Source organism: Leguminivora glycinivorella, chromosome 21 (genome assembly GCF_023078275.1).
Source record: "Leguminivora glycinivorella isolate SPB_JAAS2020 chromosome 21, LegGlyc_1.1, whole genome shotgun sequence".
Taxonomy (NCBI): Eukaryota; Metazoa; Arthropoda; class Insecta; order Lepidoptera; family Tortricidae; genus Leguminivora; species Leguminivora glycinivorella.
Window position 1 is genome coordinate 14284226 of NC_062991.1, and position 16371 is coordinate 14300596.

Sequence of the window (16371 nt, forward strand, 5' to 3'; positions counted from 1 at the left end):
GTAATACTAAGCTAGTTTCCTATACCTAAAATAGAATATTTTATGCAGTGCACGAAATAAAGCACCACATAATTAGAAGAAAAATGTGGACAGTAGTTGCGTTTAAACATAATTTCTATTGAATATGTCAAAGAGAAAGATATAAAGTAAATGAATTGACCGTGACGTCACTCCTCAGTATTTCATAATAATTCCATATTAGCAAACCGTTTTGACAGTTCTTAAAAAGAAGCTGATTTGACTAGTAGGAAACTAGCCTCAAACCCTACATTTCGTCACTACTTTTAAAAAAACTTGTATCTTCTCTGTCAATGAATGAAAAGAAAATTGTAGTAAGTATGTGGAATGCATATAGACTTACTGCGTTTTAACTTTGAGGAACAGCGTGAGATACGAGATTTTTTAAAAGTAGTGACGATTTGTCAAATTTGCCGCCTTTTTTAGTGCTAAGATTTACTTGGCCGTCTATATTATGTTGTTAACTTTCACGATTATTTGATGATTTTTATTAAAAGTAGCACATACCTAATTATATTTACGTTTTTTTTATTGACCTAAATTGTGCCCACTTATTTCTCTTGATATTTAAATATTTGTGATTTCCTATAACCTAAATGTTTTGTTAGTCCTTGTTGTGTATATTTGTCTGTTTATTCTATGCTATCAAAGTTTATTAGAGATAAAAATATTAAATATTTTTATTAGTTAAGCATAGTTTCAAATGAGGAGGTACAATAACATTTTATCCCGCCAGGCGGCGCCTGTGCAAGTGTCTAGGCATGTCACTTGTGAGAGAGAGAAAAAATATCTTCCCGCTCTCACGTATGAAATTATTTATCTGTGCAATGGACTCGTAAGGTGGCGCCATCTGTCATAATCTTTGAGTGTGCCTCCTCATTGATAATTGTTGTGAAATACTGATGCTACAAGATAAAGTGAAATAATAATACAAAAAATGTATTAACACAACTTTAAGTTTGTGAAATTTCATTTGTAAATTCAAAATTATACTGATGAGATGTCTTTTACTATTTAATGTGCCTCGGACTTTTTACAATGGCCATCAATTTTAAAGTTGTTTACAAGAAAAACATTGTGTGAATATAAAGCTAGGAACATACTACGCGGACGTCCGTCGTAAATCGACCGCGACCGCGACCGACCAATCTGGACAATGAAATTACACATAAAGCTCGGAACACACTACGCGGACGTCCGTCGTAAAACGACCGCGACCGCGACCTATCAGTGTGCACGGAACAAAAGATCCAGCGAGTCAGATTTCGATCGGACGTCCATGCGCTCAAGGCCACGTCCGCGTCCGTCGACCGATAGTTTGCACGGTTATGTGTATTTCCATTGTCCAGATTCCCGTTCGCGGTCGATTTACGACGGACGTCCGCGTAGTGTGTTCCTAGCTTAACCGTGCAAACTATCGGTCGACGGACGTGGACGTGGCCTTGAGCGCATGGACGTCCGTTCGAAATCTGGCTCGCTGGATGTTTTGTTCCGTGCACACTGATCGGTCGCGGTCGCGGTCGATTTACGACGGACGTCCGCGTAGTATGTTCCTAGCTTTATGAGGAGGCACACTGACATTTTAATTTTATCCCGCCAGGCGGCGCCTGTGCAAGTGCCTAGGCATGTCACTGTCATTCATATATGAGAGGGGCAATTCCACGTAACTGTAATGTAAGTGACCACTTTATTGCATGTTTTTTTATTTATGATGCAAATTGAAGTCTTAATTTATCTCTAGATAAGCCTACTTTTAATCCTTAGATATATTGTTAGCACCATGAATAAAAAAACATGCAAATAATTGGTCACTTACATTACTCTGTTACATGGAATTACCCAGAGAGAGATAATAATATCATCTTCTCACTCACATATGAAATTCTTTATCTGTGAAATGGACAGTAAGGTGGCGCCATCTGTCATAACCTTTGAGTGTGCCTCCTCATTGTTGTGAGTTAATACATGTTTTTCAACTCCTACATTTTTATTTGTGAAAAAAATCAGGAAATAATCTTTAATTATTCTTTCAAACAGGAACTTATGCCACCTTTAGCGAATAGTATACAAAAATGTGTAAATAATGTACAAAATTGAATTTTCAGAATTTAAACAATTTGTCTTCTTTTTTAAGTAAGTACATTTTTATATCCTAGTACAGATTGGCTAGTACATCTGATTGTACATAGTTGTTGTAGTGTAAATACAAAATATAAGTGAAAGATATATTTATTCCGTCAGTCATATTAATATTTAAACATTATATTTATTGTTTAAAAGGAACATTGTAAAATTGTTTTCATTTAATAAAAAAATGGATGAGATTAGATTTGTTTCAATGTTTTACAGGGAATTTATGTCTATCATAATAAAAAAAACGGCAGCTCTAATAAGGTAAGGTGCATTAGGGTAATTCCGAATGACAGAAATGCTCTGGTAATTCCGAAAGTGGAATCTTGACATGATGTAAACAATGGTGGTTATTTATGCAACTTTCGTAATTAGACGACTTTCAGAATTACCCTAATGCACGTTAAATAAAAAACATTGCATAATTAGCCACTATATTGCATAATAGCTTGAAATGTGTCTGCAACTCTGCAGTTATTGATTTTATCCTCCTAAATACTCAAAATTCTTCTTCAAGTGCTTATTAAATTAATTTTAAATAATTTTCAGGTTCACAATTTTTTTTTAACATTCATACAAACCACAACTCTTTTTTTGTAGATTTTCCATTTATATAGCTGGGCCTAGTGAGTTCTTATTCTTATTCATTGTGTTATTGAGAACAGAAGTTATAAATAAAACAACGAAAATTAAATAACAAAAAGACTTAAATTAAAACTCCATAGTCATCAACTTAAATTTATTTATCAATCAAAGTCCCCCGCACTCTCTTCTCCTGGACCTGCACCGGAGCCTCCGCCTGCCTCTTATTCATGCCCTTCCTCTCCAACTGCTTCTCAATAATCCTCGCATTGTTAGCATAACTGTCCGCTACCTCTCTCGCTTCAATTTCATCCTCTTCTTCATCTATTGTTGAAACTGTCACCGAACTGAACTTGCCCATGTTCTTAGTGTGTTTAGTAACCATAATCTTCTTAGGCTGCGTTAACGCTACCTGTTTGTACATATCTGTAACGTTATTTTCACCTGCGGTTTGTACTAAGGCTCCTCTCATGATAAAAACGACATTGCTGTCTTGATCTGCCTTGTAGTAGATAGGGATCGCGCATTTTTTGCATTTTAACCTGTACTGTCTCTCAATACCTTTCTCACGCTTTAGATAAACTGTCTCATCGGGATCTGATGTAATTTTATGAGCATGTTTAGAACCATCGATCACGCGCGCTCCGTCCGTAGGCCGTAACGGTAATCGGTCGATCGTGCAGTCTAGAATCAGGGACATCTGGCCGCATATGCAATAGTAGATGTGAAGTGGCTTCGTCTCGTTGTATTCTTCTTGATCTTTAGTGTCTGAACAGACGATGCTACGGGATACTACTTTCGGCATTATGAAGGTTTGAAACAAAGTATTGTTAAGTAATTGGAGTCCTTAAAAGTTTCTGTTATTTCTTCTTTTAATTACACCTTTTACTTTGTTATTTTAATAGATATAGACATAGTAATGCTAATGTTACAAATTCAACATTGCAGGACGCAACGCAACTCCAAAGTCAACGTCAAACTGACAGTGACAACTTTTTTTTAACTTGTGTTGCCAGAATTACCACTTTATTTTTAAATAAAGTGACTTTCAGTAGTTTTAGTAGTGTCTTAAACAGCTTGAGGATCACTAATAAAAAAAATAATACTTGTTTATGGTTATCCGTTATGTTGGTACACATGTGTACTGTCAACTTCACACTGCTGCGATTGTCTTTTATTCGACAGAATTGTGTTTCATTGCACATGTTCATCGATTTCTGAGGAATTTAGGGAAAGTATATTAAATTCCTCAATAAAATGGGTGCTATAGCGAGCAGATATCGCGTCTCCAATTCTGGACTTACACCCACGGACATTAACAATTTAGAGAACGCGGAAAAACGTGAAAACCCAGGGACATTGGATGAGTTGCACAAAAAAACCAAAGGTGAGTCGTGTGGGTGGAAATATTAGTATAATCGTGATTAGAAATGATAACAAAAGGTATTCGCATCCTACGGAAATATTGTTGTTTTATGTTCATTCAGAAAAATTCATAACTTGAGGTCCCTCCAAAAGTTTGGTTATCTTGTGATGTAATATTAGTAAATTATTATAATGAATTCTTATATCTAATCATGGAATGCTAGGTGATCTAGGTAGAAAGTTATTTTGCGTCAATTTTGTCATCAAAGTGTGGTACTTGAAGTGAGCTATGTTCCGACCTAATTTTGATGTTTACTTACTGATAAGGACTGATTTATGAATACTGAACCCTTTTTATATCTTGGCAGCACTCCTAAAAGTGTTGCATGTGTCAACGAAGGTTTCTGTTGAAAATGAAGAATATATGATGAGCATGAAAAATATAAAAATAAAAATATTTTGACCTTGAATTCTTAATTGAGTAGCATCCATCCTACAATTCTGTGGCACTAACAGAAATAAATTTATTTATGCAAATGACAATTGGACAGACAAGGTATAAAGAATAATAATAAATACTAATTAATTTTTTTACAATTGTAAAATTATATATAAAAATAGTAGTATACCTACCTAAAGGAACCCGTTCCGTGCCATGCCAGGTCCAAAGGTCCCCATCACGCTAGCAGCATTACCCCGCTGTATAATAGCCAGACATGCAATTTAAATAGTGAAATACAGTAATACCCTGCTTAACGCGAGTGATGCGTTCCAGGAAAAATCGCGTAAAGCGAATATCGCGTATATCGGGGTCACTTAATTAAGGTACTAAATTTAAAATCAAACCGAAAAAAGTTTATATTTTACTTGAAAAATTACAATCAAATAGCTTGTTTAAAGAAACTTTAACATTTTACATTTAAAAAAACAATAATAGAGTGCTATTTTAATTAAAAAAAACAATCTAATGCTGTCTTGAGTGGCGTTTTGCTTCCGATCCACAAAATTTTAAAGTCGCGTTATAGCGAATCCGCGCTAAACGGGGGCTATTACTGTACTACAGTTATTTGCACAGCTCAGGTGCCGCAGTATGTTCATGGCGATAATCCAATAAGAAATCTTGCAAATATCTTTATCTATAGTCGCAGGAACAAGACACTTTTCTAAAAGCGTGATTTATATTTTATGACTTTAAATTTTAAAATCAAGACATCAACACTTGAAAATATAACAAGTATTGCTTGATAATTGCAGTCCTGCAAAAGTGAATTACTAATAAACCTATGGTATCATTTTATTCATTATATTGATATCCATTATTTGTGTCACAGATGTAATGCCAGTGAATTTTGAAGGAGGTAAACTAATGGTCAACAAGGGCATATCCAACCATTTCCAGGTAAAATTTAAACACTATTTTCTCTCACAATTTGTTCTTCTTTCAACCCCTTAATTGCCAACCCTGTTTGGAAGTACAGGTGTGTAAAAGAAATTAAATATAAGATAGCCTAGTTACCTCTGCCTAAAAATTGGAATCTCAGTGAAATAATTCAGAACACCACAGCCAAATACCACTAGACCCTACTCATAGTGTTGTGTTCCTGCTGGTGAGTAAGGCTGCCAGAGCTCAACGAGGGTGTGGTGTGCTGGTGACGGAAGGACCTATGGCACTTATTTGTTCCATCTATTGCCCTTTGAGTTGCAACCCAAACCCTCCTTAGAACTTGTACACTCTTTTTTGCTGTGTACAAGTTTCTAATGGGTCGGCAACGCGCACGTGACACTCCGTGAGTTGCAGGCGTCCATACGTGACAGTGACCTCAAAAGATCAGAAAGTTATTTTTTTATTATAGAGAGAAATTCATATTGATTGCTTTCGTTTCTTTGCTTGAGAGATATAAAATGTTATTTAAGAATATCACCTTGTAGGAAAAGATTTTTTTTTTCAGGCTAACTTGAACTCTATATCACATAGTAGTAATCATAAGCTTACTTTTTCCAACCATAATTCCAGATGTCACACACACTAACAATGAGCACAGCTCAGAACGGCTACAAGCTGGGCGCCACATACATCGGCACGAAGCAGCTGTCACCCACAGAGGCGTTCCCAGTGCTACTCGGAGACGTAGACCCGTCAGGGAACCTCAACTTTAACCTTATCCATCAGCTCACGCCGGAGATCAGGATCAAAGGAGCTGCTCAGGTGAGCTAACCCAAAAAATAATTGTAACCTCAAGTAAACTGAATATATTTACAAAATTAAATTCTTTGTTTTGCTACTTTAATCTGACAGTTAAGGGCCACAGAAAAAAAAAATATTCAGATTTTTTTCTTTTCCATAAATAACTGTCAGTGATACAAAATTGGTACAAAAAATCCAGATAAAAGATAAATTTATGTGGGATTATGTTATTCCTTGATTGAAGAAAAGTCTTCGTTTTATTTAAACACCAAATACAGATATTATATATTCATATCATATGATTCTTTCCTCCCTTTCGCACCTGTCATTATACTCCCTCATTTTTTTCGATTTTTAGATAGTAGACTATGTACTACCATACCAATAATATCTGCTCTGATATCTACTAAGATAGTAGTCAATTGATTAATGCAAATGTGTATCAATAGTTATTCACTCGTTAGTTTGTTTCACTCGGCGGCAAAGTTTGTTTAACCTTCGTGCCTTGAAACCCTCGCAACGCTCAAGATTCCACTTTTACTGGCTTACTAATACTGGCATCTTTCGCTTGCTCGGGTATCAATATTGGCACGTGCGGTTAAACAACAACTTTGCCCCCTTGTAAAACACAAAATTTTTCACCACACCAACACGAACAAAATACTGACTACAAAACATCAAACTAAATCAAATCCATCTATCTATTCAATATTTATGATTCTAAATCATAATTTATTGGTAAATTCTACCAGTCAGCTTAAGACATCAAGTTAAAAATTTTATGAAATTACTTTACACTCTTGTGGATAAAATCCAATTTTGCTATCTGTTTTCGAATAGCAAAGTAAGCCTTCACCAGTTGGTGTGGTGAAAAATTACTTTATATAAAAGTATAACACATTGTTTTGTCTCTCCAGGTTCAGGAATGCAAGCTGACAGCCACACAAGGCACGCTAGAATACAAAGGCTCTGACTACACATTGGCCATGGCCGTCGGCAAGCCAGACTTCAGCGAAAGCTCCTCCGTCTTCGTCGGACACTACCTCCAGGTATGTACAGATTACATGGAACCTGACAAAACCAAATTGTGCAATTCACACATTTCCACCCCCCATTTTAGGGAATTCGGGTGTTAGAAAGAGACAAAAAGTAACCTATGTCACTCCACTCCTTCAACTACCTCTACTTAAAAAATCACGGCTCCGTTTTGCCCTGAAAGACGGACAAACAAACTGTGTCTGTTTGTTTGTCCGTCTTTCAGGGCACACTTTCCTATTTATAATATTAGTATGGATGTAGAATTTCTTATCAAAATTATTTTAGAGTAAAGAGTAGCCAGTATTATAGAGAGTTACTGTCGAAGTAAAATGTGTAATCATAGTGCATAGACTGCCGTGCATAGACTGCCATCTCTTGACACAGGCTTAAAACTTTTGGACCTCAGTTTTGACAATTTGGCCCGTATTCTTAATTTGATATGTGTTAAAATGTCAAATATTAATATTAGCTCCATCTAGCTGAGCATACCCCAAAGGTGTAATGCCATCTAGGCCACCGTACCTTTATCTGTATGCAACCGAGGTACGTTTTTTTCTTAGACTTTATCTGTCTATACGGAGTTATATATGTCTTTGTTCTTATATTACAAGCAGAAGAAATTGGAAACAGAATACTGATTAATAACTATTGTAATATTTGCTAAAAATTGGTGAGTATTCGACTTTTCGTTCGACACATCTATTGACAAGTAGCAGTACTGATAATTTACGCTAGTTGACGCGTGATTGTCGCTAGATGTCACTTTTATTTTATTATTATTTTATTTTTATTCATAATAATTAACACAGCATTACAGATAAACCAAAGCACTGTGAAAATACATATATGATCCCTATATATACATAACGGGAAAAAGTTGACATACAATAAACACTAATAAGGCACAGAAGAAGGACGAACATCCATCATCTCGCTGAACCTCAGACATTCATCACGTACAACCATCCATCTACTAGCAAACACATCACATTCAGGCGCTGATGCGAGGAGTAAATTCAAGCTGTGTAATGCTCGAACAAAAGGAGAGTTCCTTCTCGACACTGTTCGGGAACTTGGCACTGACAGAAGACAGCGGTTTCGAGGCCGAAACTCAAATTTAGACGGTATCGGGACAAGCAGCCGTACTACTTGTGGTGTCAATTCGACACAGTCAGAGTCACCGCGTAGGATGGTACAAATTGCAGTGAGAAGTGCCGAACTGCGTCTTACCTCGAGTGAGTTATATCCCAGCATTCCTAACAAAAATTTGGTGGGATAGAGAAATGGGTAATACCCGTACAATTTTCTGTATAGGAAGCGCAAGAAAACTTTCTGCACTTTTTCAAGTTGCAAGACATATGTTGTCTCGTAGGGACTCCAAACGACAGAGGCCGTCTCAAGTTTACTCCTCACTAAGGCGTTGTAGAGCAGCTTTATTGTATGTGAGTCAGTAAAATCCTTGACACTTCGAATGACAAATCCTAACCTCCTGTAACAATTACGGGTCAATGCATTCAAGTGCTCATGGAAATTGAGACGAGAGTCTAGGATGACACCGAGATCACGAATAGAGCTAACACGAACTAAATTGTTTGAACCTAAAGTATATTCGTACATCAGTGGATTCCGAGCTCTACTAACACTTAACTATGCCTATACAAATAACCCGCATTTACCGATGTATGGAGTTCTCCCTTACTATGGTTTAATTTTTAAAAATGTGTTGCAGGCTATTAATACTCTAACCCCCTTATTCATAAACGTTCACTAAAGTTAACAAGCCGATAAAGTTCGTTTGTCCCTTTCTATCACACCAATACGTCGAAAAGGGACAAACGAACTTTATCGGCTTGATAACTTTAGTGAATGATTATGAATAAGGGGGTTAGAGTATAAATGTCACAAAAAATGTTACCACATGTTACTCCCAAGTATCGCATCTCCACTACAGTTGCCTTTAAGTCTATATCATTAAAATTTAATTTCTAATATACTTGCTCTTTCAGTATAATTTCTTCTACAGCATAATAGTGATGTTGGAAATGCAATTAGATTATTAATGATGTGAGACATAATGAGTGCTTGATCGTTAATTATTTCTGATGAACATTTTACTGAATATTGGAAACTGAATTGTAATAATAATAGGCTAGTTTCCTATACTTAAAATAAAATATTTTATGCAATGCACGAAATAAAGCACCACATAATTAGAAGAAAATTATGGACAGAAGTTATTTTTAAACATAATTTCTATTTAATAAGTCAAAGAGAAAGATATAAAGTAAATGAATTGACCGTGACGTCACTCCTCAGTATTTCATACTAATTCTATATTAGCAAATCGTTTTGACAGTTATTAAAAAGAAGCTGATTTGACCAGTAGGAAACTAGCCTATTGTTTAGAGTTTATGTTCAAATGATAGGTGAACTTGATGAAGGCATTTATGAACTTAATAGATGTATGTAATTATTTTTTTGTTTCGATGCCTAGACGGATGTCCCAGTGTTACATTATGCATGCAGTTTATATTGTGTTTTAATTCGAATGTATTTGCTAAGTAAAATAACGATTGTACGCGAGAAGTGGTTAATTATGTACAATGAGCTGCAAAATTTTATGGAGAAATTATGAATGAATTCATTGATAAAGTCGCCATGCGCTTTTGCAGCTGATAGCGTACCTATGTCGAAACTTCAAATGGCCACACGTACTGAGAAACGTAGGCGGCAACCCACACTCAGGCGACGCATGTCGTAAGACGCGGAACGGACGTCAGCACCGCGCCCCCCGCCCGAGTATAATTTAAAAAACGTCTCCTCAGTACACTTGAGGCGCGCGCCGCGTCGCTTGGGGCGCGTCTTACGTCTTTCCGATACAAAATGTACTGGGGAGACACTTTTTAAATTACACTTCTTCCGCGTCTTACGACGTGCGTCGCCAGAGTGTGGATAGTCCCTAACGCACAATACAAGTGCGAAGTGGTAACTCGTAACTTGTGTTTTTTTTATCCCCACTCCTTTAGACCTCCTTCTTTCTGCACTTGTATCGTAATATCAAAGAGGATCAAGTATTATAGAGAGTTACTGTCGAAGTAAAATGTATAATCACAGTGCATAGACAGCCATCTGTCGACACAGGCTTAAAACATTTGAACGTCAGTTTTGACAATTTGGCCCATATTGTTAGCTTGATATGCGTGAAAATGTCAATGAAATATTATTATTAGCGCCATATAACCGAGCGTTCCCCAAGGGTGTAACGCCATCTAGGCCACCGTACCTTTTTCTCTATGGATTTGAGGTACGTTTTTTTTTTTAGATTGTATCCATCTATACGGAGTGGACATATACTAATAAGATCAAAAATAAAATACTATCATGCCAGCACGCTATGGAAAGGAGAATCTTAAAACTAAGAAGAATAGACAAAACACGAAACGCAGACATACGCAACAAAACAAAAATTAAAGACGTACCAAAACACACCATGTCATGGACTTTGCTAACAACGAAGTGGCTTGGTCCCGCAGGAAAAAGACGAGATGGACGTCAAAAGGCAAAATGGGTCGACGATGTTGTAAAAACAGTTGGTAAAAATTGGATAACCACAGCCCAAGACAGACAAACATGGAAAAAGATGGAGGAGGCTCTCTACCCGAAAAGGGGCCATACAATAATATAAATACATATAAACATTGACAGAAGTATGCGCCCTTGGGCCCGGGGTACTTTTTTGTTCTTTTTGCGGTGGAAACGGCGGGCTGCTGGGTAGGGTTGCAAAAAAACGTTTTTTTTTCTGGCTTGAAAAAAAAACATGAAAAAAAACCGTGAAAAAAAACAGTTTTTTTTCTGGAGTATGTTTTTTTTCTAAAGTATGAAATCTCAAAATTTGCAAAGTAGTTAATACTTTTATACGGTTTTTTAGACTTAATGTTAACTATTAAACGAATTTAGTCAAATAACTTTAATTTCTGGTCTTATAAAAGTAACATTTATGAAATCTGTAGTTGGTAGTTATCACTATTTACTGTTGGCAACACCACCGCCTCTCCACGCTACACGCAGCATCGGGGATTTCCCAATAAACGTTTGTATACTGAATGTTAATTGAATTAAAATGTACGTTATTGTTATCGAAACACGTTACAACTCACGAAAAACCGTTATTGTCGTATTATTTGTTCATCTGAAAAAAAAACCATATTTAGAAAAAAAACCATAGTGCTCGGTTTTTTTTCATGTTTTTTTTCATAATTCTGAAAAAAAACATTTGGTTTTTTTTCTATTTACAACACTACTGCTGGGGCGCGGACGCGAAGCATTTTGTGCGTGACGTGGGCCGTCGACTTAGGTTAAAGGGTTCTGGTGCAAAGGCTGGCCGTAGCGATCCAACGGGGTAATGCCGCAAGCGTTATGGGCACTTTTGCACCGGAGGCGGTGCGGAGCGGTATCGACTAATTACTGTTTGTAATTATTTTTAGTTAAGGTTTTTTTTTATATTTCTTACCAATAAAACTATAGGTATTAAATATTGAAATATGCAATAACATGTATAGAAAAATAAAAGCTATAATAATACGGAGTTACATATGTATTTGGTAATATACTATGTTTGTTTGCAGTCGGTAACCAAGCGGCTAGCGCTAGGCGCGGAGCTGGTGTACCAGTCGGGCGCGCGCGTCATGGGCGGCGAGATCGCCATCGCGTCCGGCGCCGCGCGGTACACGATGGACGGTGAGTTCGCTACGCGGAACCTTGCCTTCGGACCCGCAAGCCCCGAGCACCCTGCCAATATTTCCTAGGAGATAGGACATAGCGAATGATCGGCTTTGTGTGGTAGGGCACAGCACAGCGGATATCATCTCGCTCGAATCTAGAGCAAAGCCCGACTGGGGAAATACCTCCGCCTTACAGAAGACCGCAGTCAAATAGCACTAGACCCTACTCATAGTGTTGTGTTCCTGCCGGTGAGTAAAGCTGCCAGAGCTCAACGGGGGTGCGGTGTGCTGGGGACGGAAGGATCTACGGAACTAATTTGTTCCGTATATTGTCCTTTGAGTCGACGGAACCCGAACCCTTCTTGGAACTTGTACAGTCCTTTTTGCTATGTACTTAACGCAAGTTTCTAATGGATTGGCAGCGCGCATGTGACACTCCTTGAGTTGCAGGCGTCCATAGGTTACGATGCCCGCTTTCCGTCAGGCGGATCGTATGCTTGTTTGCCACCGACGCAGTATTTAAAAAAAATCGATATGGAGAAGACGTCCCCGTAAAATCTTGGGAACGTGTCATGCTGTTTCAGTTAGTCCGCTATTCCATTTCTGGGCCATTTTTTCGAAGTGGTCCACCTCACTTTTTTTGTAACGTGAGTATTTTTAACGCGATTCATACTCAAAATCGCGAGGTCTTTCGATCCTGATAGGAGAAAAAAATGTCCCAAGATACATTCTTCAAACCTTCCAATCCATTACCGTTATACAAAATGTATGAAAAAATGGTACGGACTAAGAAAAAACCTGGGGACACTTTTTTCTCTTATTAGGATTGAAAGAGCTCGCGATTCTGAGTGTATCCACTACATCTGTACTAGGGATGTTACGAATATTTGCATTCGCATTCGCATATGCGAATGATTCGCATTCTTTTAAACATTTGCATTGACATTCGCATTCGCTTCAAACGATGCGAATGTTTTGCGAATGCGAATGTGTGCAAGTCGCAGCTTGTTCCTCGCCCGCGCCGGCCGCTCCAATTGCTACTTGTCGACTGTCGACTCGCGCATGCGCAGATAGGTCAAATTCGTACGGCGTGAAGTTCGTACTCGGCATTTTGACCAATAGTAAGCATTTCAAATTTTTTACCTAGCGGGTTGTTGGTGATTGCTTGGTTTTTATTTTGGTTTTTTATGAAATTCAGCGATATTCGCATTCGCACATTCGCATTCTGAATATTCGCATTCGCGAATGTGACACATGCGACATTCGTAACATCCCTAATCTGTACCTAGAAGTCAACTGTCTATCTGTTTGAAAGGACCCCACATGACCCCGATTAATTATATATAAACTGAATAAATATTCCATGGATACATTGAACACTTACATAATTGAGCTTTATTACAAAAAACCTTAGAAATTTATGAAATATTTCAGACTCTGAAGTATCGGCGACATTGGGAGCTGCCGGGTTCCATTTATGCTACTTCAAGCAGGCCAGCGAACAACTTCAGGTATGGATTTATTCAATAGGCTACTTGCCTTCTAGTCAAATCAGTTTCTTTTTAAGAACTGTCAAAACGAATTTCAACGTCTTGCTAATATGGAATTAATATGAAATCGAATTGAGTGACGTCACGGTCAACTCAGTTACTTTATATATTTCTACCTGACTAATTAAATAGAAATTAAATTCAAAAATAACTTCTATCCATATTTTTCTTATATTTATTTGATGCTTTATTTCGTGCATGGTATAAAATATTTTATTTTAAGTACAGTCAAGTTCCCTTTTAAAAATATAACTAATACAATTGAATTATTAATTAGAATTAGCACATATTTTAAACTTACTCTATAAACCCGAATTACTAGAAAAAGGAACTAAAATTGTAGTATTTTTTGTATGAAATTTATGTCTTTTTATTGTTATTTCAGGTGGTAGCAGAGATGGACACGTCCTTCCGAGGAATGGAGTCCGTCGGTACCATCGGATACCAAGTCACCATCCCTAAGGCGGAGCTGGTCTTCAGAGGTAAATAAAAAATCTAATCATTTTTGATCTTGTAATCTAATCTTTTTTGTATCAGAATAACTCATCTGATTCTTTGCTGATGCTGGAATATTTCTTAAACCTCTCACACTTTATATTATTTCCATTACGTCACAACGTGTTGAATAAAACTGCTATTCATGTAAAGGATATTTTAAGGTCTTTGATACTCTTCGCATTTCCTTAAAAAAATGATAACTTTGAGTAAAACTGAAGATGGCATCTATTTTTTTAGTGTAAATATTAAATTAGTTTGGATCTCGTGTGACATTTTGAATATATATTTCACATTTTGTGATGTTTATGTGTCATATTTTAACCATTTAAATTATATTTACGTCCATACGTACGTACTAAAATTTAGTCTTTTTGTATTTTTTCTATATATAAATAAAAATAATTTTCAGGGATGGTAGACTCAAACTGGAACATCGGAGCAGTTCTCGAGAAGAAACTACAGCCTCTGCCCTTCACGTTCGCCCTTTCCGGGATGGCCAACCAGGCCAAGCAACAGTTCAAGTTTGGCTGCGGACTCATCATCGGGTAGATCCCAGAGCACCACTCGCCACCACTGAATGTCTACATCATGTGAGAACTATCACCGTTACATATACTGTGTGTATTTGTAAGTGCTCTTGCACCATATGTTTACTTGTACAGGTATTCCATAGCAGCGGGCATGAATGGACTGACAGAACGAATGAATGTGACTATGTTTGTGACAGATTAACTAATAAAATGGTAGCTCCATGACTGTATATCGATATAGATATCACTCAAAAAATCAGTTTTGTTAATTCCATTTGTGCCAGCTTTGGTGTAACCTGTAGTCGCCATATCAGAGCAGCCAAGGTGCTCATAAATAGCTGCACCGATAAAACATCACGCCGTCCCTATCGCACTTACATATAATATGAAAGGGACGACCTGATGTTATATCATTTATCGCGCAGCCATGATTGTCTGCCTGAACACGCCTTTTCAAGAAGTTAGTATAGATGTACTGATATTTTGAACACCTCAGGCGCTCAGATATAGCTTCACCCTGACGAGTTCATAAAGAACAGTTATATTATAAAATGATTTCAAATCATCAATTTTGTTATGGACATTGAATGTATGAGTGAATTTTCCTTCCCGCCATTTTGTTTGTATGGTATGCTATTTGAATGTATGTTACCATGCCTTGAATCCAGTTGCATTTATGGGATCTTTGGTAATGGATAGCTCAAAGAATTAAAAAGTGCCCCTTTACCTGTGTGGTATAAAAGTAGATTTTTTTTCCTCGGTGACTGCGATCAGGCGGGCCGTATGCTTGTTTGCCAGCATCGTGGTTTACAAAAATTATGTTATATGGGGGGTGACTTTTTAAGGTACCTATTTTAAAACATGTCACTATAAGTGTTGCACTATTTGAAATTTTAATTTCCGACGTCTTTTTTTTTTTATAAATGGGCTTACTCTTGACTACAGACTAGCCAAATCTACGTCTAATCAAATAGTGTGATACTTCGTTAAGGGCATTGAATATTTAAGATAATTATAAATATTGTAACTTCTGTTACATAAAAATGTCAGAAAAATAGTATAAATATAAATGAAATTTCGTTAGCGAACCAAAAATATGTGAACTCAAATTTCATCACAAAATGCCTGAACAACATGTATTTGGAACTGTGAAATGTTGCAACTTTGACGTCTTTAGCAAAAAGCCACCTTTGCTATGCCATCTGAAACATCAAAAGTATATGTCTCAAAATTAAAATTTTGAAAAAACCCCCGACCGCGACATAGTGGACCGATTTTCATGAAACATGGCTAAGAACACTCCCGACTAATTCAGCTTTCAAACAAATAAAACTAAATTTAAATCGGTTCATCCATTCGGGAGCTACGATGCCACAGACAGACACACACACAAACAAACAGACAGACAGGCACGTCAAACTTATAACACCCCGTCGTTTTTCGTCGGGGGTTAAAAAATATGTTTGAAAGAAGAACACAGCATATTTGATTAAACTAAAATGTGAAGTCTATCTAAAATGTATAATTTTGTTGAACTTCGTACATAATAAATACTTAATTAACCGACTTCAAAAAAAGGAGGAGGTTCTCAATTCGACTGAATGTTTTTTTTTTCAAACGGATACCTTGCGTAATGTTGCCACAAAAAAAAACGGGCAAAGTTGCAACATTTTTCAGCACAGCAGTGTAATACCATGTATGTATTTTCTTTTTTTATGAGAGCGTTTTTATATTTGTTATATAAAGCCCCGCCA

The 16371-nt window shown here is 36.9% G+C and overlaps 2 protein-coding genes across 2 annotated transcripts; one reads left to right on the top strand and one right to left on the bottom strand.

Annotated features, from left to right (window-relative positions):
* Window positions 1–2872: 2872 nt before the first annotated feature.
* LOC125237433 (STING ER exit protein) lies at window positions 2873–3707 on the bottom strand. Its single transcript, XM_048144502.1, has one exon. It carries the CDS (start codon window positions 3533–3535, stop codon window positions 2888–2890), a length of 648 nt encoding a protein of 215 aa, XP_048000459.1. The 5' UTR covers window positions 3536–3707; the 3' UTR covers window positions 2873–2887.
* A 186-nt stretch (window positions 3708–3893) lies between these two features.
* Window positions 3894–15969, top strand: LOC125237432 (mitochondrial import receptor subunit TOM40 homolog 1-like). Its single transcript, XM_048144501.1, has 8 exons — window positions 3894–4117; window positions 5427–5494; window positions 6110–6301; window positions 7198–7329; window positions 11944–12055; window positions 13474–13550; window positions 13975–14071; window positions 14497–15969. Exons 1-8 carry the CDS (start codon window positions 3988–3990, stop codon window positions 14634–14636), a joined length of 948 nt encoding a protein of 315 aa, XP_048000458.1. The 5' UTR covers window positions 3894–3987; the 3' UTR covers window positions 14637–15969.
* Window positions 15970–16371: the final 402 nt, after the last annotated feature.